This window comes from Periplaneta americana, chromosome 4 (assembly GCF_040183065.1).
Source record: "Periplaneta americana isolate PAMFEO1 chromosome 4, P.americana_PAMFEO1_priV1, whole genome shotgun sequence".
NCBI lineage: Eukaryota > Metazoa > Arthropoda > Insecta > Blattodea > Blattidae > Periplaneta > Periplaneta americana.
Window position 1 is genome coordinate 101,166,772 of NC_091120.1, and position 27,006 is coordinate 101,193,777.

The 27,006-nt window shown below is 35.5% G+C and overlaps 1 protein-coding gene across 9 annotated transcripts in view; it reads left to right on the forward strand.

The window, feature by feature from the left end:
• The first annotated feature begins 306 nt into the window (after positions 1–306).
• The window catches only part of Hrb27C (Heterogeneous nuclear ribonucleoprotein at 27C), a 127,352-nt gene continuing 100,652 nt past the window's right edge, over positions 307–27,006 (forward strand). For 5 of the 9 annotated variants that reach the window (XM_069823809.1, XM_069823815.1, XM_069823810.1 and 2 more), the window contains exon 1: positions 307–469. In XM_069823809.1, coding sequence (XP_069679910.1) covers positions 432–469 — 38 coding nt within the window. In that variant the 5' untranslated portion in view covers positions 307–431. The remainder of the gene's footprint in view (positions 470–27,006) is intronic. The other 4 variants (XM_069823813.1, XM_069823816.1, XM_069823814.1 and 1 more) reach the window with 2 other exon arrangements.

Here is a 27,006-nt window from a genome sequence, read left to right on the forward strand (position 1 = left end):
TATTTTATAATAACTCATTACATTTCATTGAATTGTAACGAAACGTAATTCAGTCATGTAAGTAACATATTCGCGGGAATTTAGTCTGCTTCATGGAGGAAGTGTGTAAAGTAATCAATATAAGTCCGTACATGCATTCGTTTTTCTTAAGATATAGAAGATACTTAATACGTATATAACTTGCTTTTAAAATATTTTTGAAAATGATTAATATTTTCGTATTTGTTATCAGATAAATACAGTATTATGCCAAATTTTGTAATAAATTTGTACTGTAATGTTTAACGTAGTAGTGACGTCAGCGGAATGAGTAGTAGAACGCCTTGTTGGTAGCTTTGTATTCCCTTTCCTACGAAGCCATTTTAGAATTAGGGAAGCGGTGTAAAATATTGTGAGACAGTGGCGTAATTTTATTATACTTAGAATATAAAATGAGAGTTAAAAACGAAATGGATAATGATGACAAAGGGTAAGTATTTGCTGCAGATGCATGTGTTTGTAATAAGTTGTTTCGGTCTGAATGAACGAGTTACCTACGCGTTTGTGTGAAATGGCCGAAGTTTCAAAAGGAGGGAACATTTCACTTTTGTTTAAATTGTTTAGTGATCGAGCTATAAGTGTTTAAAATAAATGTATACTGTGGCATATGCGCTAGAAATCATACTTTGGTGATGTTATTACTTAACTATATATACTTTCATAATGTATTGTTCTAATAAACCATGTGGTATAACGACGCTAATGCCGGCATCAATTTGCATGCAGCTTTTATTGAAGGTGTGTGAGTTATGTATGGAATTCACTGTATTATATTGTGTATCTTGTAACCCGGGAATAGTGTGTTGAAACATACACGTGGGATAAATATAAATTATATTCTGAAATTACCATACTGTAATAGCGTATCAACTTTGAGCCTCAATATATAAATAAGCCTGTACATTTGGTATATAGTTGATATAGGAAAACTATTATACAGTACTTTACGAATATAGTTAACTTTGCGCATGCTTGATACTGAATACCTATGACTATAATTTATATATATATATATATATATATATATATATATATAACATTTTACTTACATAGACATTTCATTATCGTCAATCACGTACAGGTTTAAACCTACAAGGGCCTAAGCTACATATTTTTTTCTCTATTTCCTGGGAAAAAATATGTAAAACACATTAACTTCTCGCAAGATTTGGACAATCTGCCTGCACTTACATTGAACACTACTACAAACTGCAGATAGGAAACCTCTTACCTTGGAAGCCAGAGGGAAGTCCAAAATTTCCATTTTGAGATACGGTGAGATGAATGTTCCATTTACACCTTTATGATTTCGTTTGAATGTCGAATTAGGCAACTATCCATCCCAGCAATTCGGGCGTACTATCATCAAAACCATAATACTGTGTATGAATTAACCATAACCTGAAAATTCTTGTTTTGGCGCTTCTTTTTTTCCCTTCCTTTTGCCTTGTGGCGCAAGACCTGATGTATAGCTGAAATTGATAGGTTCATTAGAAAAGTTGTAGGCTAGTTACCTTATGGGATCTTGATACCCCAATCTTTCCTTTTTCATCCAACAAAACTCTCCTTACGAATGCTGTGCACTAAACTTGTGCACTTCAACCATACCCTGTATGGTTCAGAATCCTTATAGACATCAGGGAAATGGAACAATTATTTATTAAGCATTGCATGTGAACTAAGTTGTTTGCTCATTTGAAGAGAAACTGAATCCCTGCAGAAAAGTTTTGTAAGTTAAGGAAAAAACTTTGCTCTTGTATGGTAGGCCTGCTCAGTCCACGGATGGTTGCTGTGCTGGAGGAGTGAAATCAATTATTAAGCTACATTTATGGTAGAAAACTATTTGAAACTACATGGATTTGATACGAGTGTGTATTCTCTTGTCTGTGAGTGTATTCTCTTATCCTATGTGATTTATGTGCACAATTTATACAGCTTTTGGCTGTCAGTAGCCATGCTGCCAGCATTCTAGATTATATTTATATAGGCCTAATTTGGGATTGGAAGTAGACTCCGCCCCATTCATGAAAGTAATCATAGGCTTATATCATAGAAAGGTATAGCCTACTATTTTCCTTTCGTATAGGTTTCTAGCACCTTAGAACTTAAAAAGGTTACTAGTTTTAGGAGGGTAGGGGATGAATTCGAATTTCCATCACATTGGCCTTTAGTACACTTCATCAGTTAGTCATACAGGCTACAACCCTAATTATGCAAATGGTTTCACCTTTTTTGGGGTAGGGGATAATTAAAGAACATCTTGGTGGGGTCAACACACACCCACAGGTTGCTAATGAACACAAATTAAGTGAACTGAGCTGAGGATGTAGAAAAGATATTTCTCTGCCTACTGCATTTCATAACGACATCCACCCTTATTTATAGCCCTGTTGTGGGGTTGGAACAAGATTGTTATTACCTCATTCATACATTGTTAGACGTTTGGGAACATAAATCTCTTTCGCTATACTGGAGAATTAGCACGGCCACTTTGAACCGTGCCGTTACGTTTACCACCAAATTTAAGTAAATACACAATGTCACCAACATAAGAACATGACGTTGGTGTGTGGCGTAGTTGGCGGGAGAAATTTTTTCTCTCTCTGTCTACCTCCTTCGTTCTGAACATTATTGAGAGATAGCACCACTGTTAGCGACAATGTGTATTTGCGTAAATATTGCGAGTAAATTATGACGAGTGCCTTAGATGAGAGGCTCGGGACAGAAACAGTTTTGCTGTAGCGCATGCGCGGACCTCTCATGCAGTGGGAGCGTGATCCTTACTTGAATTTATTTTTGCGTGTACTTGCAGATTAAATGATTGAGATCCCTTCTTGCTCCAGTTACAGGCCTTGCATTTACGAAGGTTATGTTATGTTAGCTTAGATTAGGTTAGGTTAGCTTAGGTTAGGTTAGGTTAGATTAGATTAGCTTTGGTTAGGTTAGATTAGCTTTCGTTAGGTTAGATTAGCTTTGGTTAGGTTAGGTTAGCTTTGGTTAGGTTAGGTTAGCTTAGCTTTGGTTAGGTTAGGTTAGCTTTGGTTAGGTTAGCTTGATTTGATTCGTCCATGTAGTAGTTAAAATTATATAATATGACAGTTTTTGATTCGTAATATTGTTAAAAAATAATAGGCCTATAATGAAAGCGGTGAATAATTTCATGGTCCTTAAATTTTTTTTCGTAAAAGGCTAGGTATTTTTCGATAGGCCAGAAATAAAACAGCAACGCCGTCATAATTACGTACTTTACGCTTTGGCGAACATTAACCGGAAATTTACTTTCCGTCATTTTAATTGTATTCCGTGAAACACACCTTTTTCCTGTTAATTTCCTTGTGATAACCTAGTTTATTATCTTATTACATCTTCATTTTCTTTTAATGCATTCAAAAAACCGCCGTTGTACTACATAAAACCTTGAACTAGACTAATGGAGTGAATTATTTAAGAATATAGTCGCGAATTTGACTTCCACCATTTCGATTATATTTTGTTTGATACGGCTCGGTACGGCCCGGTGACTAGTGGCCAGCGAGTAGAGTCGACTATCGATATTGGTCTGCCGTGCGTATTATCCAGTTGTTCCATCTCTTTTTATTTCCCAGTTTTCCTCAATGTAGTCACATTTTGGTGAGCTGCAGAGTAATACGGAAATCCTAGCCACCAAATTGTAACAAGGCTTGGAAAACTCGAAGTTTAGTTCCTACGAGAGGGTAGGAGACGGGGTTGCATCATTGATTTTTCTTTTTGGCAACTGATGGGATATTATTATCGGAACAGTTTTATTCTAGCTTGTATTGAGAAATACTGTAAAATGCTAAGAATGCAAATAAAATGGAGACGACCACGCCACGATTTTCGAACTTTTTTTCTTTTCTTTTCACAAACTACGATTTTACGCTCGACTTTCGATAAGCAGTACAAAAAAAAATCAGAAAAACACAGTTTACACTGTAACCTAACACATAACATAACCTATCACAACCCAAACTAACCTAACCTAACACAACCTAAACTAACCTAACCTTAGCTAACCCTGATTGACCCAAGTAAACTAAGCTAAACTAACCTACCCTAAATTACTATGATTGCCACCAAGCAGTAAACATCGCCTACCAACGTAACATAACATTACACTACCATACAAAGCTACGTAAAACTTAAACAATTTACAACCTGTAAAACCATAGTCTCCCCACAACAGTCTACGTATATAAATGATGGGAATTTAATATAGAATAATTATACATGCTCAGAACTTCTAAAATCCATATAGAGGCTTTCCTATAGAATTAATCAGTTCTCTTTTCAGTAAAGCTGTAGCTCATCATGACAGATCTTTTTTTAAAATTTTCGTTAAAAATGGACTATTTCATGGTTTTTCAAAAACGAAAATTACTGAAAAAAATGGCGGAAAACGGTTTCAATTTCTAAAACCAAACGAAACATTACAAATTCTAAAAACCGTTAAAAATGAATAATTTCTACGGAAAAATTCAAAATAGGTCTAACTTTTTACAAATGTAGCAGTTATATATATATATTTTTTTTTAATTTTCGCGCCAAAAAACGTACATGCAAGGCATAACAAAAGCCTGAACAATAACCTGTTACTTATTCTAGATCTTGCGAAAACTCGCTTTCTATATATCTATCAATCAGAAAGCGTATATGCAAGGCATATTAAACGCCAGAACAAACATAACCAGTCACTAATCCTTGATCTTACGAAAACTGACTTATTCCACAGTTCCATAATTTGCATACACACATTTATCGGATAATATTCTGTCTTAACAAAAAAAAAAAGATCACACTTCTTCAGTATTCAACAATGGGTCCTTTGAAATTCTCAGAACTGTCCATTGACAACCGTAGCACAAACCTCTAACTTCACTGGATCCTGTCTTCTCCATAATCGTTAATCAGAAGACTTGGGTATCTAACTTCGCGAAATATAATCTACCATCTACATGAATGTCAACTGGCGGGAAATCCATACACTATCACATATTACGAAAAGCATTATGTACCACAGAAACTTAATCTTAAAAGCATAGCTACAGACCTCTTGTCACTGGAGAGCCATATTCCATTACGAAACATGTGAAATCACAAAAATCAAATGTACAGAAGAAACGTTTTATTTGTTGCTCCCCACTTAGCCTTAAAGAAATGCGCTCAAACCAACATTTACTTGAAAATATTTTTGTACTTTATCGGCATTGGATTGATGTATTTATTTTTTATTTTAGTAGGTTATTTTACGACGCTTTTTTCAACATCTAAGGTTATTTAGCGTCTGAATGAGATGGTGATAATGCCGGTGAAATGAGTCCGGGGTCCAACACCGAAAGTTACCCAGCATTTGCTCATATTGAGTTGAGGGAAAACCCCGGAAAAAACCTCAACCAGGTAACTTGCCCCGACCGGGAATCGAACCCGGGCCACCTGGTTTCACGGCCAGACGCGCTGACTGTTACTCCACAGGTGTGGACTGGATTGATGTAACATTATTCTATTTTTATTAATTAATGTAGGTAATTAGCTTGTATAAAAGATGCATTATTCATATTCCAGACTGAATTATATTGTATTTTGGTGTCTTAACACTATAATTTGTGCAGATGTGATCCGAAAAGAAATCTGTGAAGGAAACATTCTTAAGATCTATCCCTAAATCCAAACAGCTTTTCTTCATGCTATATAGCTTGTGTACAGTGTTTGGTTCACAAGAGTGAAAAAAGTGAAATGCAGCCTGTGGAATTAAAAACACAAACATAAAGTCATTTTATTATAGATTTTAAAATTTGGCTCACCAGTGACCCCATTTATTATTTTTCATGCCATTATGGGCAAATTCTGTGGTATAGTTAGATACCATTGTTATGAAATTCTGCGATAGCTTTAAAAAAGTGGCCAAGAGACAGGTTTTGCAGTTCTATTAAACTTATGTATGACATCATAGCATAGTATAGGCATACAGGTCAATGAATAGGTAGACCTACCTATCTTTTAATTGCCCTGGAGATTGGAATTTCCTGGTCGCGATTGCAAAGCTACTGTTTCCCGCTATGCATGCACCCGCTGTTTGCCTGGCAGGCAAGCAATGTACAATTATTTGTACTTATCCAGCTCATATTTTATGCTCAGAATGTTCTCTGTTGACTGCTACACATTGCTACACCTTCTTAGAAAATCAACATCAGCAGCACTGATAGACACCATTTCAGCTCTTATGTACCGGCAGTCTTTTGTGATCATTTATTGAACCTGTTTCTTTGAATTTTTTAGCTAAGTTTTTTACACAAGGTACGAATCTGTTTGGAAATTTCTGTCAGAACTTGTGTCGCGTTTTTGCACAAGATTTACTGTATTTTATGTATTATAAATACACGCTCATGTAATGATAATGGCATTGGAACTAAACACTTTGCACATTAATCACTAACTTCACATAAATAAATAAGCACAGCTCAGAAACTAAAGAGCATTGCAGTATGCATCCACCCCATCTGGCAGCCATCTAGCACTGTCCCTCCAACTGAGAACTGCGTCGTCAGCGTGTTAGTCACAAGGTCGCCTGGGAGTGGGAATCGGAAACTCTGGAACATTTAAAAAGATGTTCCCTGTACATGTGCACATTATCCCATGGTGGGGAAAATGATAAAATATTGCATGTTGTAAAGAAACTTGCATTTGAGGGCCGGATAAAATTGAATGACTCCAACTTCACAGTTCTGCTGTAACCTATGGAATTTTAGTAAACTTGTGTTTGTGAACAGAGCTTATTCTTACATTCCCAAAAAGTTGTTGCAAATTAAAATTCAGACTGCAAGAGATTTCTTTTGAACATTAAGAATGAGCAAATGAGCAGCACTCTCAGAAGTATTGGCGAGATCATTGAACTTCTTAAATAGATTTGATATGATTTATGAATATGACAAAGGAACTACCACAGACTGGAATAAATGCGGCCGTCCAAAAAATGGAAGGGGGGGTAATTAACGTGATATCGTCTCTGCGCCTTCAAAATATGCTATCTGCATTCATTCATCATTCATTCAGTGTTCTGCTCAAGGGCAGGACTTTCACTGCAAACCCAACTTTCTCCAATCTTCCTATTTTCTGCCTTCCTCTTTGTCTCATATTATGATCTGTATATCTTAATGTCGTCTATCATCCGATTTCTTCTTCTGCCCCGAACTCTTCTCCTGTTCTCTATTCCTTCCAGTGCATCCTTCAGGAGGCAGTTCCTTCTCAGCCAGTCACCCAGTGAATTTCTTTTCCTGTTCCTGATCAGTTTCGGCATCATTTTTTCTTCACTTACTCTTTCCAACACAGCTTCATTTTTTATTCTGTCAGCCCGCTTCACATGTTCCATTCTTCTCCATATCCACATTTCAAATGCTTCTATTTGCTTCTCTTCACTTCGTAATGTTCATATTTCTGTCCCCATATTCCATACAAAGTACTTCACTAGTCTCTTCTTTAGTTCTTTTTGTAGTGGTCAGCAGATGTTCCTTTTACTATTAAAAGCTTCCTTTGCCAATGCTATCCTCCTTTTGACTTCCTGGCAGCAGCTCTTGTTGCTGCTTATAGTACAGCCCAAGTATTTGAAGTTGTCCATTTGCACTACTGCCTCATTTACAATTTGCAAGCTTACCTTCTTTATTTTTCTTCCTTTGACCATGGTCTTTGTCTTATTTGCATTTATCTTCATCCCATACTGCTCATAGCTATCATTTAGCTCCAGTAGCATATCTCTTAATATCATCTCCTCTTCTGCTAACAACGCCATATCAGTAAATCTTATGCACTTTATTCTTCCTCCTACTATCACTCGTCCCATGTTCTGAAAACTGTTCACGAATTCCTCCAAGTAATGTTGAACAGGGTAGCTGATAAAGGGCATCCTTGATGTACTCCTCTCTCAATATCACTTCCTTCTGACATTTCTTCCCCTATCCTGACTTTGAGCCTTTTTATATAAAGATTACTGGATATCCTCCTCTCTTTCCAATTCACACCTATTTTCTTTATGATTCCCATCAGTTTATTCCAATTCACTCTGTTAAAAGCCTTTACTAAGTTCGCAAATACTAGATACACTTCTTTATTTTTCTCTAGATATCTTTCACTAGTTGTTTGTAGCAGTCCAGTTGCATCTCTCGTATACTCTGTTTTATTTCAAGGAGTGCAGTTCGGTGGCTCCTTTTAACACCCACTTACAGATTTATGACTTCCTACACAAACACCTGACAATTCCATCCCGTCCCCTCGTCCCAACATTGCACAGTTGCCATAATCCTGGTGACCCTCGAAATGAGACTGATGGGATTCTTGGAATTCGGAAAAGATGCAGCAATTCTGCCTCCGCGTGGATTTGACGGGAGCCTGTCAATTCTTCTGAACAAGGGTTGTGATTGGTTACTGACAGGAGAAGACAAGGTTACTGACAGGAGAAGACAAGATTTCCGTCACAGTAAGAAAGACATTTATTTATGACAAGCAATTAGTAGGGGGCAGTAGAAGGTCTGTCGGCAAAGTCCTTTATAAGAAACTGCACTCCATGAAAAAAAATTGAGTATACCTTTTCGCTTCCTGAAACCAAACTGCTCTTCTTCCAACTGTTCATCCATCTTAGAATATAAATGTCGTTTCAGTATTTGCAAGAGAATCTTCGCCCAGTGCGATATCAGGCTGATAGTTCTGAACTCACATTTCTTGGCATTTTCTTCGATATTGGAAGCAACATTGTCTCTGTAACATCTTCAGGCCAATCGCCTTTTTCATATATTTCGTTGCATAATGATAGAATTTCCTTCTTGTCTTCACCCAACCATCTCACTAGTTCAATGGGGATTTCATGAACTCCTGTTGCTTTCCCATTCTTCATTTCCTTAAGCTCTAGTTCAACTTCTTCCCTTAAAATAGAAAATTATTTTTCATCTTTTGATACGGCTTCTTTGTCTTCTATAGCTAGGTCATTGGACGATACCTTATCTCATATAATTCTTCTACATAATTACTTCATTCATATGTTTAGTATTGTTTATTTCATTTCCGATATCCTCTATCAACCACATGGATTTTGTGTTCTTATTTGTGAAGCCCAAACATTTTATTTTACAGTAAATTAAATCATATCTTCCTTTTCTGTCCAGATCCTCTATTTCTTCATATTTCTCTTTCATCCAGTCTCTCTTTGTTTTATCAGTTCTCTTGTTAGTTCGTTGTTTAGTTTCCTGTAGTTTCTTCTACCTTGATGTTTTTCCATTTTCTTCCTTGCTCCATCTTCTCCAACATTTTCCCTGTGACTCAAGGTTTCTTAATTCTCACACCTGTGTATCCTATTGTTTCTTCTGCTGTTGTTTGTACACAACTTTTTAAATGAGTCCAGTACTCATTACTGTTCTCAATTATGGATTCTAATGTAGCAACTTTCTCTTGAAAATATTTCGTCACCTGTCTTCCTCTTATCTTTTTCAGACGAATATGTACTTCACATGTCAGCAGGACATGATCTGAGTTAATATCTGCTCCTGGTAGAGTCTTTGCATTTTTTAAGCAATGTCGGAATCTTTCCTATACCAATACCTGTTTTCGTCCCTTCGGTATGTCCATGTGTATCTTCTTTGTTTATGTTGTTGGAATAATGTATTTCCAACGATCATTGTATTTCTTTTACAGAAATTCATCAAATATTCTCCTCTATCATTTCTTTTTTCCAATCTATATTTTCCAACTGTTTTTCCATCTTGTCCTCTTACAACTGCATTCCAGTCGCCAATTACGATTATGCATGCTCCCTGCTTCTCCTTCTCAACTATCTGTTCTATCTTGTCATAGCTTTCTTCTACTTCGTCTGCTAATCCACTATGTGCACTAGCATGAAGTCCATTTTCTTCTCATATAATCTCACCATTATCATCTGCACTGATATCACTTTATCTTTCGTACGTTGTCCCAGTAATACATGAACATGACCATGACTTCCTTTGCACAAACCTAAACTCATCTTCACCAACTCACTGCTATTTTCCCACCTAATTTCTGATATTCATCACATCCACTCTGTTTCTTCTGATTTATTTTTTCAAGTTTTCCAACTTAATCTGCTTGCAGAAGAATCCTTACATTCCACGTCCCAATCCTCAAACTTATTTAAACAGATTTTTCAGGAGAAAAAAAAACATCACTTTTAATTCCCTTGATTTTCAAAGCTACTTTCGGTAGGTATAATTTAATCATTTTTCATGTAATGATTAAAATTATACCAAAAGTAGCTTCGAAAGTCAAGGGAATTAAAAGTGATAATACTTTTTTCATACTCCTGGAAAATCTGTTTAATAGCATTTAGTGGATTTTGTAGGCGCAGTGACGATATACGAATATGAAATACAGTATATTTTCAAATTTTTTACCTATACGAAATATATAGAGAAAGTATTGTGTTGCTGGACAAAATGTACTTGACAGGTCTAATTGATAACGAGAAAATGAATTTAGGCATGTATATCTACTAGTGGTTTGTATTGGCCTCAGGACTTGAACAGTACCCGAGCCCAAGGTTGTTTTTAATTGTTTTAGGGCCATTCTTCTGTCATGCGCAGGACAGTCACACCTTTTTTGTTTAAATCAGCGTTGAGTCTTGTCAAATGTTAAAATTATAAAAACAATAATGTTACCGGTACTAAAGTATGAACCATTCCTTATATTTTAGAGTAAAAACATTCCTTTCTGTGTTTCATATGTTTTTGGAAAAAATTACTGAAATATGTTGCGTGCAGGACAGCCCACCGAATGCTTATTTATATTTTACTGTTTATTTGGAAAAGTCTGCTGAAAGGTAATACTGCAATAAAAGTTTTTTCTTTATAGTATTGATTGTCTTAGACTCTATAAAGTATTTATAATCTTTTTTATATTCCTGAGAAACAGAAAATGTATTTACTGTAAAGTGCAGGGCATGGGTTTCACATGCAGGATAGAGTACACCTGGTCTTTTTTTAAGTCTTTTATAAGATTTTTTTTCCAAGTTTTGTTAATGTTTATACACGTTCTGATGGCTTAGTATGTAAAATGCCATATTAGAATGGAAAAGCAGGATATAAATAAATTTTAGACAAATTGAACAAAAAATAAAAGTTGACTTGATATTCTATCAACATTTATTATGAAATACAAATGTAAAGTAATAGGCTATACTAAAGATAAGTTACGCAGAAAAATGGTTACTATTGAAAAGCATTGAGTACATAATTATTTCAAGATTATATTGAAAGTAGAAAGCCTGTATTGCTCTCTAAAATTTAAACATTTTCTCTGAAGTGAAAATGACCTCTGTTATTTACAACTTCTGGCATTGTGATCTTCACAACTGCTTCACGGTTGTAATAAATGCAGTCTGGAGGCACTGGCCACTTGAAAGTACCTGGATTAATTTCATGCGTAACTCATACTTGGATGCCATCAGAGTCCTGTGAAATTCAGGTGTTTTACGAACATTTTTCCAGGGTTCTTCTGTTTCAATCTTTATCTTCTCTCTTCGTCAATATACAGAACAGTAAAATTTTTACAAACCTCAGATAGGCTATCACATCATAGAAGTCTTTAGCAGATTGAACACACACACTTCCATCTCCTTGGTCAATGCTTTTCTTTGCATTTCCTCCCACTCCATCTGAAACTCACTTTCCCTGTTCAGTTGCAAGGTATTTCAGAGTGAATTTTTTGGAGTAGGCTATTTTGCAAATGTGAACTCAATAAGATAACCATAAATAGGTTTTTAAATTCTGAGGCTGGTCCATCGTTCCAAATTACCTCGCATGCTATGCATAGACATTTTGCTAGCCGATGCTATGAGTGTGCTAAACTAGCCCCGGCTATCGAATCATTACTTGTACAGGATTCATATCATATCATCGCTAACACTGGTTTATGAATATGAAAAGTGTTAGTTCACTGATCATGCACTGGAAGCCCGCATGAAGAATGTCTATGAATATGGCCCTGAACAGATCCAGGTTTTTCTTTAGAAAATGTCTCATACAGTGTGCTGATAAAGGCAAATATTGAGTTTTTGTTTAGTATCTGAGCATATCAGGTATGTTTTGCATTTTTCTTTGTAGAATGTTGCAGCGGTGAACAAAAATACACTACTTCTAGACTATAATGCACTCTGCACCTCGTTTTTGTATTCACATATGACAAAGCAATATTGTCCTGGAGGACTCTCTTTTCACGTAACATTTCCTTGTCTTTTTCAAATTCTGTAGGCTATCTGCTTTAAATTTACATGATGCAGCATATGAGATATTCTCTTAATATGATTTCAAATAATTCTCCGCAACAGCCTTTCCTTGTTCAGAGTTGAAGTGTTTTATCAATTTTTGTCCAGTCTTTCCACGTGGTTTGTTTTCCAGGCTCACTTGGAGCTACAAGTTGTTTTCCATCACTACATTCACAGCATTTATTTCGCCAAAGTCAGAATCCGAACTAGTGACATCGGCAAGATATCCAAAAATCATTGCTGTATTGATGACTCAGAGCCTTCAGATTAAGAATGAAATTTTCATGCATTTTACATTTACATTTTTCAGGAGGAGTAGATTTTAAGAGAATAATATTTTTGGGTCGTAAGGAGCAAAACTCTTATTATAAAATATGGATTTTTCTTCTTGAATATCTATTAAGCTTCTCTCATAAACTTTGTGAGGTACTGTTTCTGTAGAGTTTGTTTCTTTCCCCCTTCCCAGACACACATACTGTCTTTAATTTCTGGACAAGTAGGCCTATATACAATATCAGGCAGATAGAAGTTATTGTACAACTTGTGAGTTGTTTTGTCCAAATGAAAAACAGCTTTTTCAAGTTCACAAGAGCTAGACAAACTCATTTTGCCAGACCAGTCCCAACACCTAATTTCTTTTGAGGTGATTTTATGTGCTTTAACAGTTTTTGACAATGCTTACAGAATGTCTGAGGACATCAATATGGTGATACAACGGAGGTGGAACTCACTTGATCAGCATTTTTCTTCACTCTCTGAAGACATTTTTGATCTCGCTCTTTCCTTTGATGATCTTTGAGTTCTAGTTGTGTCATATGTACATTCTTCGTTGTTTAGTTTCACTTATACTTTTATTTTCCCCCTGAAAATCTGGTTAATCTTCTTAAAGACGATTTCTCATCTTCCTCATCCTAGCTATACTTGTTGACTTCTGATGATTGATCAGCATTTCTGTTCTGAAAAGAAAGAACAACATTAAAGTTGTAATGATTTCTTAACTTCTAAACTCTAATACTACTTTGGCATAAACGCCTTTTCTCAATTATATTGTAGATTTTGTTAATATGAATTTTGTAAAGCAGAGTACTCACAAGTGTAAGCTTTATTTCATAAGAAGATGGTTTATAATCTTTATTATAATTTCTACACATGTCATTATGCCATGTAAGTGACGTCACGTGCAGGACAAAAATAAAATTGTTATAGAAACTTATCTAATTAAAACAGAATTGAATTATTGTTTACAGAGTCGGTAGGTACTTCTACTCTTTTGTTTGGAAAATGCACAGGAACTCTTTTCAACTGAACTATTTTAATCGGTACAAATAATAACCTTAATTCCGTCATGTGCAAACAACTGATTTTGAAAAATTTATGGTCTTTAGGTTTTACATATTCTTATAAAATATTCATAAGTGAATTAATACTTTTTCCACTGAGTGAAGCAGAATCAGCAAAATGAACTCCTGATGTAAACTAACACTCGAAACTTACAAGCAACTGACCATGTATAGTTGAGAGTCATCCATTTTGAACACAGCATTACCAACTTAAAATTCCTTGAAATATCAGTTGTTTAATGAATTTCAAGTCTTCAAACTATCACTTGCCAGAATTTCAGCCATTAATTATTATATTTTAAATAAAATTCATAATTTGTTACAGTTTTGTATGGAATGTTATTAAATTAAAAAAAAAATATGGCTTGCATATTTTCCATGTAAATCTTGATTTCAGGTGTAGAACAAAGACTTCCTGTTCCCTAATATGTGTTTTTTTTTTTTTGTGAAAAATCAGTAACATGTTTTGTTCTAATTCATCGAGCCTGACTCAAGTTTGAGAAGCTCAAAAAAATTTTAGCCTGGACCAGGCCCCACAGGCAGGGCTGGGCTGGGCTGGGCTTTGGCCGGGCCTATGTCTGTACAGGCAGCGTAGTGTATAGTTGGAGAATGTAAATAGTCACGCCAAGTGAATGTTCTGCATAAATTGAATGAGGAGGAAGTGAGGAAATGGGGATGAAGAGGTAATGGTGACCAACAGGAAGGGAAATGTAGTGGAGAAAGGAGAGAGATTTCGAAAGAAATAATTCTATTTTCAGAATTCATGGAAAAATGATTTTGATATCTCTCCTTAACTATAGATACTTATTCTTAATTTTTCTTTTCGTATTCCACATGGTTTCTTTTGAGTTAACTCTGATATGTTTTTTTTTTTCATTAATTATTTCTGGATGTCTTGAAATAAAAATGTAGAAGTTCTATAAGCAATGCTTCTTTATTTCTGTATCCCAATAACTAGCTGGCACTGGAGAATGATGTTACAAATATGTTATAGTTCTACATGGTAGCATTTGTATTAGAACCAGTGTCCTTAAAGGTCCGTCTTTCATGGGAACATGCAGATTGAAGTCCAGTAGAACAAGATGGAGTTTGCACAATGAATGTATAATCTCTTCGCTCTTGGAATAATCCTACAGTAAACTATAGCACGTGACTGAAATGAAGCTTGATTGGCCGTAACCTCACACTTTAGATTCTCATTGTCAGTACGTGATCCCGTGTAAGGCCAACTGCTGTCGGGAAAATACTTATTTCTCTCTTACGTTAACCACACATTGAGGATGCAGAAACCATATTCCACTTGCTTACCTGGACAACAAGGTCAAGTTACACCAACTTGTTACAAGAAGACTACCTTGGCATTGCTCTTTGTATTCATTAGCTTTTATAATAATAAAAACTACCATTTCTTTTACATAACGTTGTACATCTAAGTTAAACACAGAACTATATTTTCCCTGTGTTGTGTGCTTCGGCTAGGAGACAATCACGAGTGTAATAATGACATGCTTGTGTTTACATTAGGATTATTCCATTTTTTTTATAAGAATTGTAGAATGACACTTTTTGTTATGGCAAAGTAGACCCAATTTTTGTATTTGGTCGAATTGTTGCAGTTTTGGATTGTTCTTCATTGCCTCAGTATTTTCCTTCATTGATCATCATCGGCAGTATTCATCATACAGGATTACCCTTTTTCTGACCTGCAATTTTCAACTTGATCTTGATATGCTCCTACCTTGAACCACTTTCTGCATCACATACATATACATATCTTAACCATTGTGCAACATTGCGTCTATAAAATTTCCTGATATACTGCTGCAATGTGTTCTCTATTCAGGAACTCTCATCAGTCATCACAAATTACTACAAATGTCATTGTTTTAAATTTTGTCACAATAATATTACGCTTTCATGTAAAGAGAAGATGACATCACTGAAACCACTAGCTACAGGTTCCTTTGAGAAATTACGTTTTTACAGAGGCTATTTTTTTCTTCAGATTTTGGGGAATGTAGCCTAAGTTATTTTTATACACTTTGTCTTTTAAAGTTTCCAAAGACAAAAAAAAAAAATACTTGGGATTAGGTCGTGGGATCAAGAGAGTCGCACATTTCTACAGATAATTCCATTCTCACGCACTGCACGATGAAGTTCACACATGGAATTGGAGACTTATGTGCTGTGCGTTGTGTGAGGAGGGAGATTCAATGTGCTTTTGAAAATTGTCCAATACTAGACTATAACGTTCTGTCCGAAACTATTCGAGTCACACTGCCGTTATATTGGCACTCAAAGTTAAATTATATAATAATTTTGCATTGTAACCATTACACCAATGTATTATTTAAGAGTAAATTTACACTTTATTTAAGATATATTCTATCCTATCCCATTATCTCATGGCCTAGTTGCTTCATAAATGGTGCCTTCTTGGTATCGCTTGTGAGGTTCAGAACTGTCTTCAGACAGTTGACTAAACAACAATAGTGCGTGAAAGATAGATTACCAAACTTAAAATCAATGCATAGAATTTAAACCCCATAAACACAAAATGGCATCTGCAAAGCATACTTGTCGAGCGAATGATCCCAACTGAAGGGTCTTAAGAGGTCGCATAGAGAAATGTAACTTTGTCAATCAGATGCTACCATCTGGTGGCAGATGTAAGAAACATTATTGTCCGATATTAGCTGATGTCAGATACTACCCAACTATCCCCTAAGCCCTAGTGCTGATGAACAGTCCTTGAGGGTGTTGCAATTTTTTTTCCTGCATTGTAAATATTTTGTGTTCTTTTATAAGAAGAATTTATTAGTCCATAATTTGAAAGCTATATTTCTTAAACTCGCTGGTTTATATTGTGAGGCTTTTCATATTTTGTAAATATTAATATGGTATTAAATGAATTGCTTGAAATATCGAATTATCCGAATATTCCAATACTTGGTAATTTGTATGCTTTGATTCTCCTGTATTTATATAGGTATTTTGCGTGTTTTTTGTTCTTTGCGTAAAATCTTAGCAAAAGCGATTCCGTTTTGATTTGCAGACTCGTGTCTTTCACACACCATTGGCCATCAGTCACGGTTATTCATAGTTGTAAAGTTTTACAAAGTGTTTTACTCACCCGATTTATTCAACAAACTGTTGAAACTCCTTCCTTTTGTGTACTTTTTAATATCAACTTATTATCAGTCACTCATTGTAGTTCATGTCGTGATAAGGAGACTGTTTCCTGTCGGATTTTGTTTTTCAGTTCATCTAGGCTTTGTGAGTTTTTGTATTGTACGCTCTTTTCTTTAGTATGCCCAAGAGATAGTCACAGGCTATAAAGGTGGATAGTCACAGGCTATAAAGGTGGATAGTCACAGGCTATGAAGGTGGGATCATGGAGAATTTACGTTGGTTTTCCCGTCTTCAAACACATTGCTAATTTTCTGTAAATAAATATTGTCAACATTGGTTGTTGCAGAATCCTGTTGACAGAAGCCAAAAATTACCCTCCCTTTCATCAGTTATACGAATAAAAACCCTCCCTTCCATCAGTTGTACGAACAGAAAGGATGAAAAACTAGGGTGATGTATCAGCATTTGCTAAAAATAACCAATTTTCTACAGAGTTTCTGTTATATATACTGACCGCTGGCGCAGTATTTTGCTTCTCGGCAGCTGCATGTCGTATCTCGTCGCACTCATACCTTAACCTCGCGTGTATAAAATTGTACTTCATAGAAGATATAGAAATGTCCTCCCGCAACTAAACATGCATTAGATCGGGAAAACACATTCTGATCGACACAATTAAGTTCTGCCATTGTAATGTTTCTGATTTCATTTGTTATATTTTCCTTTAGTTCGTCCATACGATTTTTCTTCTTCTGTCACTGATAAAAAAATTGAGTCAAAATATCATTTTCGTACCTCTCTGCATTTATTGTCTTCTCGTAAAAATCGGACCGATTGTGTTAACAGTACATCAAACTCAAACTTCACTATCATGAAGAGGGATTTCTTGTACACGATGTGAATTCTCAGAACACCAGTAGCGAGTGCTTTGATTATTTACACGACCAGTCAGGTGGAACCACACATCATCTGAAAAGAACACGAGCTGTGGGTTGATTAAACCTTCAGTCACTTACGGAAAAAGACCACTCAGTAAGCACTCGTGTTACTGTACACGTGCACTTGTAAGGCTTCAGTTTTAATAATTTTGTTGCTTCGTGTGCAGAAGACACTGAAATCCTACTCGTTTTGCTAATTTCGGGAGTGATTTTGTTTGCGACTGTTCCAGATGTGCGCCAATTTGGTCTAATTTGTCCTCTGTTTAAACTACGTTTTTGCGTGTGCTTTTTCATTTGAACTTAACTAATAGATTCATATCTGTTCACAATATAATGAATTGCAGTTCTAAAAGGAGGTAATTGACTAGGGAATGTCTGAATAAATTCCGCACGATCACGACTATCTAGTTCGTATTTATAATAAACTTTACACACAGAAATGCGTTGCTCTAGAGTCTGAATAAATTCCACAAGAACACGACAAACTGATCCGTATTTATAATAAACTTTAATCACTAAAATGTGTTGGTTTAGAGTCAGCTGTCTAACCATCTTACCATCTTCACAAACGAATGTACACTGCCTAGAGAGAACGGCGTACTGGGGAAGTACTGTTTGCTGTGGCTGAGAAGCAGACGTGTTTTTTCTGTACTTCATTATCTGTTGTTTTGGTAATTTACATATATCCAGGCATGTGGAACCAGGTCTCATCTGAAAAAAAAAATGAGGAATAGGTTTCTCTTCACGTCATGAATATGGGTAAAAAAATCCACTCAAAACCTGCACCTAGAAACTTGATCATCACCTGGTCCTAATTCAGGCATCACTATTTTAATAATTTTGTTGCTTTCTGAACCGAACCTAAGGACTTCCTGTTTGTTGAGAAAGCTACCTAAAAATTTTTTAGGAGAAATATTTTGATGGAAATGCAATGTTGTCTTAAGTTTCGTTGAACATTTGCTCAAATTGCATTTGTAGATTCTGCCATTTACAAATCTTATATGAACACTCAAGAACCTTTCACTTTAACTTGTATTGAAGAGAGACACACACTACTCAATGAAAATGACCTTACTCTATTTGCTGGAGCATAGCCTAGACACGAAAGTTCATTAAGTGATTAGTGCTGCGATTCAATGGTTGTACTATCTTCCATACACATCTATTTTTCAGAGTTGCAATGCCGTATCAGGATTCTTATAGTGCATGGAAGATGTACGGTATGTATACCGAGTGCAAAAATAATTATTTTTTTTTTTGCATATGGCATTTGAATATTGTGTTACTTTGATAACCTAAATTCTTCTTATAAAGTAAAACGTAAAAAGACTTTAATTACTTTCTTAATCACTTCAGGCACTGACAGCCATGGGACAATGAAGATTTTTCTTCTTTTGTTTTATAATTTTTAGAAAATCAAACTTCTTTGTACTACAGATTTCAATTTGGATATGAATATGCAATATGGAGAACCAGTGTACTGTATTAACTTCTTGGTTAGTAGTGTATCTCTGGAGAACATATTTATAGCTTTATTATGTTAATGCATATGGATGTTACTATTAACTCTAGATGAATTGAGGGGTTTGCCAGAAAAAGGGCGTATATGTCGATATGGCGAATTGAGATACATGCAATCTAAGATTTTAAAACGCACCTGAATAAAATGTTATACACGCACGCAGCTCTGTCCTGCAGGTATGTACAGTACAATCAAAATTTCGCTACTATAATTATTCACTACATTTTAAACCGTTTTCCTGAAGAAGGGCGTATAGGTCTATCCACCTTTCTTCCGGCAAAGCCCTCAATTATAACAAAGAGAATATGGTGTAGTTGACTTAAGTAAACAGTAGTCTGCTGTTTTTGTATTGTGTTTAGTCACAATTTTGCTTTTTTGTTTCCTGCTTTTGGTTTGAATTTGTATTCACATGTGCAGAAATAAAGTGTACCAGTACTTTTAAACTTAAATTTTACAGTGTCAGTTCAGTAGGTTCTCATCTACAAGATCATGTAGATCTAATATGGTCCACGTGGCTTTTAATCTGATTCTCAAATTAATTGTGAGAAAGATTGTCGACTTCTGTTTACAGAAAAGTGAGGGTTTTTCAGAAAAGCCTATTTTGTTCTATTTGTGTAATGGTTAGGGTTATGTTAAATTCGAGGTACCGTAAAACAGGGTGAATCCAATATAGGCCTAGTATTGTGAAACTGATTTTTTTTTTAAACAAGGAACAGGGCACACATGTTGCTGGTAATCAGAAAACATTGTTGACACTAATGTCTCTAACAGCGTACTCCGAATCTCACCCGACTGGTGGACCACAATGACGTCACGCTGCAGCGAAATAGGAACAAAACTGCTAGAAGATTCGATGGCTGTCATGGCGGCTGTACAAGTTGTCTGTGCTACACTTGCAAGATTTTGCGAAATTTTCGTACTGTCATCTCGTTCGAAGAAAAGAGAGCATAAACAATTTATTTCTTGAACCGGTACTTAGTAATAACTGGTCTGTTGACATGTTCGCTCATAAGCCATTAACATATTGTTTTTACATTGTGCCCATTATAAATAATACACCAGAACCAAAGCAGAACACTCCGCCATGACACAACAGTGCACAATGTCATTCGCCTGCTAATTCCTGCCCTAAACAAGAACCAATCAGATTCACTGATGGAGACTGCCACCACTTCTGCAAGCTGATGGCACCGGTGCGACATCGGTGGAGCATTAGTGACATCATCATTGAAATTCGGAACACCGTGATGCCATCAGATTGCTCAGCGCTGAGATTCAGAATACGCTCTAAGAAAGATATTTGTCAGCGGCAATTGATATTTAAATCACGTGCAACTCGCTGAGTTCAGTACAAGAGGATAGCCCTTTGGTTCAGTATTGAGAAGGATTGTGAGGTGTGCTACATTTTTGTGTAAGAAAATTCTTGTGAAAAACTTGTACAGTGAAAACTCTCCTTACGGACACCCCCAAGATACAGACACTCCTCATATATGGACAGATTTTTATGTACCAACTGAAATAATATAGAAATAATGATAAATTTAACTCTCGTTTACGGACACTCTCAGACACGGACACGGACAGCTGTTTCATAGTCCTAAAGCTTGCTTTACCTCCTTACTGCGGACAGAACTTGAATTTTAAGACTTAATGTGTTACAAAAATGGAAAATTTAATACAGAAATTCCTTAACATGAAAGAAGACAGTAAGGTTCTCGTAGAGGCTATCTCTATCCCAGCCGGCTACCCCTTTGTTAGCTGGAAGCGGGTGGATAAACATAACATAAAGTCATAACATTTAACCTGTCTGATGGGTCCAAGGTTTCCGCGATAATGAAATTGTATTCGATATATGATAGGGTTAGTAGGATTATTCTCTCCACTTCAATCAGTTGTTCTGTTTCAAGAGACATGGCAGCTGAACGTAAATGTTAAGTAGAAAACTGTAAATTAGAGTACTGCATAGCTGTAAACCTACAATAAAATTGCATGGCACAGTACTGTATTTCCCTTTTCTGTCTTATCTACTGTAGTTCATAGCTGCAAAGAATTTACTGTAGTATACTGTATTTAGAATTAAATTACAGTAATGGGCTACATTTCATTTAGAGCGTAAAGGAATACATAATGCATATTGTAAATTTACTGTTAAATTGGGAGCCTCCCTCCCAATAAAGGACACCTCCCAGATGCGGACAGATTGTTACGTCCCTTCGATGTCCGTAAATGAGAGGTTTCACTGTACTGTTTTCTGTTAATAGAGTAACACAGTTTTAATTTCCTAGGGTTAGTGTACAGTGTGAGTTAAAAAATTATTTTCGGTTTTATTTTATGCCCTTTTTAAAGTTAGTGTTCTTGTGTTGGAAGATGGCTCTGATTACGCGCATATATAAGGAAGAAGCCGGTAATTCGTGATTGGGATTAATTTCTTTTACTAAGTTATGCTCCTGTACTACTTAATTTTCGTTGCGTTATAGATTGAATTCAACAATGTGGATATATGCAAAGAAGCTAGGGCAGACAAAGTGCAATTGCAACTCAGTATAGATCTACCTTTGTAATGTGGTGAAAGCTTTAAAATTAGGAAAATTAAGCATTAGAAAGCTTTGGAAGAATATGGGGTTCCTTATACGGCACTGATAAATATCAGAATATCATTTCGCTATTATAAGATTCCCCACTAAGAAAATAATAAAATATTTCATAGTTTTCACATGTTCAGTTGTATCTGGTTTTAAATGGAAAAATGTTGGATTCACCCCTCCTATTGAGGTGACACAATGGAGGATATTTACATTTGGTAAATAGCATTCTAAAAAAATTATTATAAAATTAAATCGGTGCTTCGCTAGGATGTAACCTTATATGGTTAATGCTTAGAAAGGGGAATATTTTGATAGGATTCACTCCATGTTTCTGTAATTCATACCTTAAAAGTCCTTGTGTGAAGTTTTCAATAGTTGAATACGCCCCCCCCTTCCCCCCCCCCCAGAATTAGGGTATATGGTATATTGTTTCTTTATGTACTTAAACCCTTATTCTGGGAAGGGGAGTTATCCAATTGAAGTTACATCTTTAGATAAATATTTTTGCTCTTTCCGTAACACACAAACATACCATTTATTGTAAAAATTAATATAGGTATCAATTTTTTTTTAAATTAAACTTTATTGTACAGAAATAAGTACATTATAGTTGTAAAAGGTATCTTTTAAACAATAAAATGTTTGTCTAATGAAGTTTGTGATTGAAAGCCTATGTAGGTTGTATTGTGTAATGTTTTGCTGCAGTACTTATTATGTTTACCGTAGAATGAGTTCACATGTAATAGTTGATCGCCATTGCCAACTAGGCATAATATGTGAAAATGAAACTTAAAATTTTGGATAGTGGGATATGTTGCAAAAGTTTTGGACAGTGGAATGTCTTCTTGCAGATGCACTGAGGCCTGACAGTTGCTGTCTGCACATAATTAAAAACACATACATTTAGTTGTTAAGGCATTTGCAAAAGGTTAACGTAAATCAGTAAAGAAGACATGTTCAATTTGAAGTATCTTGAAGAAACCTGTAGAGAATGTTAAAGGACTTAAGAATTCAAACCACATCATCAAAAGTTACGCTCTGCATTACATGAAAATGATTGCAGATGGATGGAATTTTGTGTGAATTATTATCGATAATGAAGCAGGTACAAGTTTCTGGCATGTTGCGGATAGAGGAAGCACATTTGAAACTTGATGGAATGTAAAGTCTCGTGTTTATTGATCATATGATCATACACAAATCCTCATTAAGTAAATTGTAAAATAATTCAATATGCCAAGTGTGTCTTTCTTGGGAGGAATTTCTGATATTGGAGTAATAGGATCTTATATTAAGGTTACCAGATTTTGTCCACAACTTCTAGGGGCAGATATAAACATACTGGAAAACTACTTTTAATTTTTTTATATACTCATTCACTTACATTGTTATATTGTTTTTGTTAAAATACTCGTTCTATTTACTTACTAAAATACTCATTTTACTACTATTTAAACTATTGGTATTTTTCAGAAAAGTAATTTTTTTAAGCAGGTATTCTCTGAATCCCAATTTTGCAGCATATTCCTGATAGGTAATGTTGAAGTAGGTTCAGACAGCAAAATGGCTCGAACAGTTTCCAAACTCATTCTGGATTTTTGGGGCTGTCCACGTCATATTCATAGGAGGAAAAACCCTTTTAACTAAAGCATTACTTCCAGGAACACACAGAGATATTTCAATGAACTTCTGTAGTTGTGCACAGGGAATAATTTCTTTTCTGAGGAAAATTTTAAATTTCCACTACTTTCTGAATAACATTTTTTTCATTCCACTTTGTAATTTTCTCTGAAATCGCATATTTCATTAAAGAAGAAATTTCATCAAATAATTTTCAACAGCTCAAGTCCATTTGAAGGAAAATAATGAATTCTCTCTTAAAATTTTCTTTCTGGAGGAGATCTTAGCAGTATACATTCCACAGATATTTTATCTTGTAAATGAATACCCCAGGCACTGTGATATTGAATAGCATTTTCATAAAATTATATACAAAATCCGGGGCTATCTGGGAACAGATTCTTGAATTCGGGGACATTCCAGGGATGAATTTTTGTCTGGAGACAAAAAGCAAAATTTGGGGACTGTCCCTGGGAAACGGAGACATCTGGTAACTTTATATTTTTTATTCACTCCATTTTCTAAACAAGATTGCAACCAGATGGAGTTCCTGTTCACTTCGAATTGGGAGTTCAGTTTTTTGAGTAACACATTTCAGGATTGGAACAGATGCTGTGGGATTAGTGATGACCACCACGTTTATGTGATGGGATATTATGCTAATTCTTTCTATGGAGGATGATTCTTAAGAACTCAGATGACCTGAAAATTTAATTGAAAATTCATTTGAGGTCATTAATAAATTAGTGTCACTATTTGAGTTACATGAAATTTATTGAAATGTGGAATTTGTCTAGTAAGAAGGCTAATTGTTGCCTTCTCTTTTGTACAAACTTTGTTTTCATGATATTGGTACCTACTCAGATTAAACTTTTTTTTATAAGAAAATTAAGATTTGATAAAAGAGAAGCCTAGGAAATAGTTACTTGTTTTTACGAAAATATCTTCACATATATTAGCTCATCCTAATTTAGAATGTTCGAATATTATGGGTTTTTCTGTCAATTTTCAAACTAAAAAGAAAAGTCCTTTTGTGTATATTTTTCTTTCAGTTTTATATTTGGATTGATTCATGAAAAGGAAACAAGTTTTGTGTAACAGTTGCTTCACACAGAATGACCATTTCATAAGACTTGCTTATCAGAAACCTCTTGAAAAAAAAAGTGTATGGTCGTTAAGAAATACACATAAACAACTTCCAAGCGTATAGAAGAATGAAGGTTGGCGTAAATGCATGCACTATTTACTCTGATAACAAACACAGTTCAGTTTTAACTAGCCCATGGGAGACCTCTCATGCTAGTGTTATATAGACCCTATATTGTCAATAGTAGATCTCTGTAAAATGATTCGTGCTGTAATGCTGTCCATCAACCTACTTATTTATCTTAATAATATTGTGATTACGGATTAAATCTTTCCGCTAATTATAATTTCATATGTCAAAGCTATTTACACGTTTTTTGGTGTTGATGGTGCTGATGTCTTCCTTTTTTTTTTTTTTTAACTCATTGTTAGTTCTTTTCGCAAACACTTTTTATTTGTTCATTTGTAAAAAAAAAATATCTTCTTTAATAATATGTTATTTATCCCCAGTGAAATACTTTCTGGATTCTGTAAGGATTTTTTTTTGTTTATTATAGAAATGGACATTATTTTACATTAACATTTTTTAATTTAAAGAAGATTCTTATCTCCACAAGCTTCCTATATAAAACATACTTAATATACATAAATGACAATAATTAACAATTTTATATAATATGATAATTATGGACTCTGAAATTAACGTAATTTCAACTGGTACAAAAGGTAAAATGTGTAAAAACTGGAAAAAATTTAAATATAGGGTACAATAGAGTACTTACGGTATTTTAAAATTGCAAGAGACCCTTTTACAGCAGCAATAGCTACAGTCATCATTAAATCAGAAGGGAGATCAGACTTGGCGACAGAAAGTTACAAAGAAATGAATAATTGTGTCTTGTGCTCCCATCAAATCTACCACCTTGATGGATAAGAAGTATTTTTCCTTGTAATAAGGAATTGTAGGTTCGTAAATGCGGCATTTTTCTTTGTGAACTTGGAAGGTTTGCTCTCGCGTAACTCTTATGATATTTGGGTCAATGAGGAATTTGTAGGGATAGGAAAAATATATCTTCGGCAAGATCCATACTCCATGGACTTCCTCGTCATCTTACACGGTGTAATGTTTCTTAAGGCAGTATCAATTAAAGATCGAATGTTATATCGGACGTTTCTCAGCATTTAGACAAAATGAAATATAACTTACTGGTATATTACATATTGTTTAAATGTATAAGAGACAAGAAAGTAAGAACTCCAATGCTTTCTGTATCTCATTACTAGAAGCAGCGATGTAGTCAGTTCCACCTTGTCCTCTTCCCCCCCCCCCACCAAGAAAGGTCAGTTATTGAATTTTGTAGCAGGAATGTGAATTTTGTTCTATTATCCACAACTTAGTGTGGAAACCAAACTTCGGACTCTACAACTCCATCCAGAAATTTCTCCATGATGTAAAAAGTGTAATAGTCTCTAATGCTTACGTAACACTATTTTTCTTCACTTACCTATAAAACTGTAGGATTTTGTCATACTTGAATCAGTTGGCTTTCTTCTTTCCCCTCAGTTCATGGTAGAAATGGGATTTGCAGTTTTGTGAAAATATATGATGTATAACTCCAGGATAGCTCTAGGTCACCGTATCTCTACATAGTAGGTACCTGATGTTGTAATGGGACTATGTGAGCTCAATCTTTGTCACTGCGGAGTTGGATGCGTCACCTTTTGTTCTTCGCGACATTTTGCATAACATAGTGTTTTGGTTGCGGAGGCAGTCCTCACAGCAGCTCGTAGTTTATCATTAGTTGCGTAGTGATTTGCAGCCAGCGCAGTGTGTGCCTTTTATGTAGCCTATGGCCATAGGCTGTTTTCTGGTATGGTGAAATCAGAACTTACTGGAGGCCATGGTAATAGTGGTGGTAATGTAATGGCGGAAAGCCACAGCTAATCCACCTCCCTTGGGAGTTGTTTAGAGGAAGTCGCGTTCAACGCAAAATGGGTTGATTCACTGAAACCATACTCAACCCATAACTTCATTTTCAGTCAGTTAGGGTACTAACCAAGTTCGAAGCATTTCCAGATAGCTTCTTCGTCTAGTATTTCATTCTCATAATTAGCAGCAACGTCCACCCACAATATACGTAGTCGGCCTGGGTGGCAAAGTCGATAGTGCTGGCCTGTGGTGAGGTTGCGGGTTTGATCCCGGCTCAAGTCGATGGCATTTAAACGACAGGCTCATGTCAGTAGATTTACTGGCATGTAAAAAAACTCCTGCAGGATAAAATTCCAGAGTTCTGTACAGTACGATTATTTAGTCCTGACAGTCGCCGGCGATTTGCACCTGGGTCAGGTGAGTCCATTTAGTTACGCCAAGGGGTGTTTGGATTATTCACTAGTTTGCCTTCGGAGCGATCGGATGTCATGCGTGCGGTAGAGCAGTATGGTTCCAGTA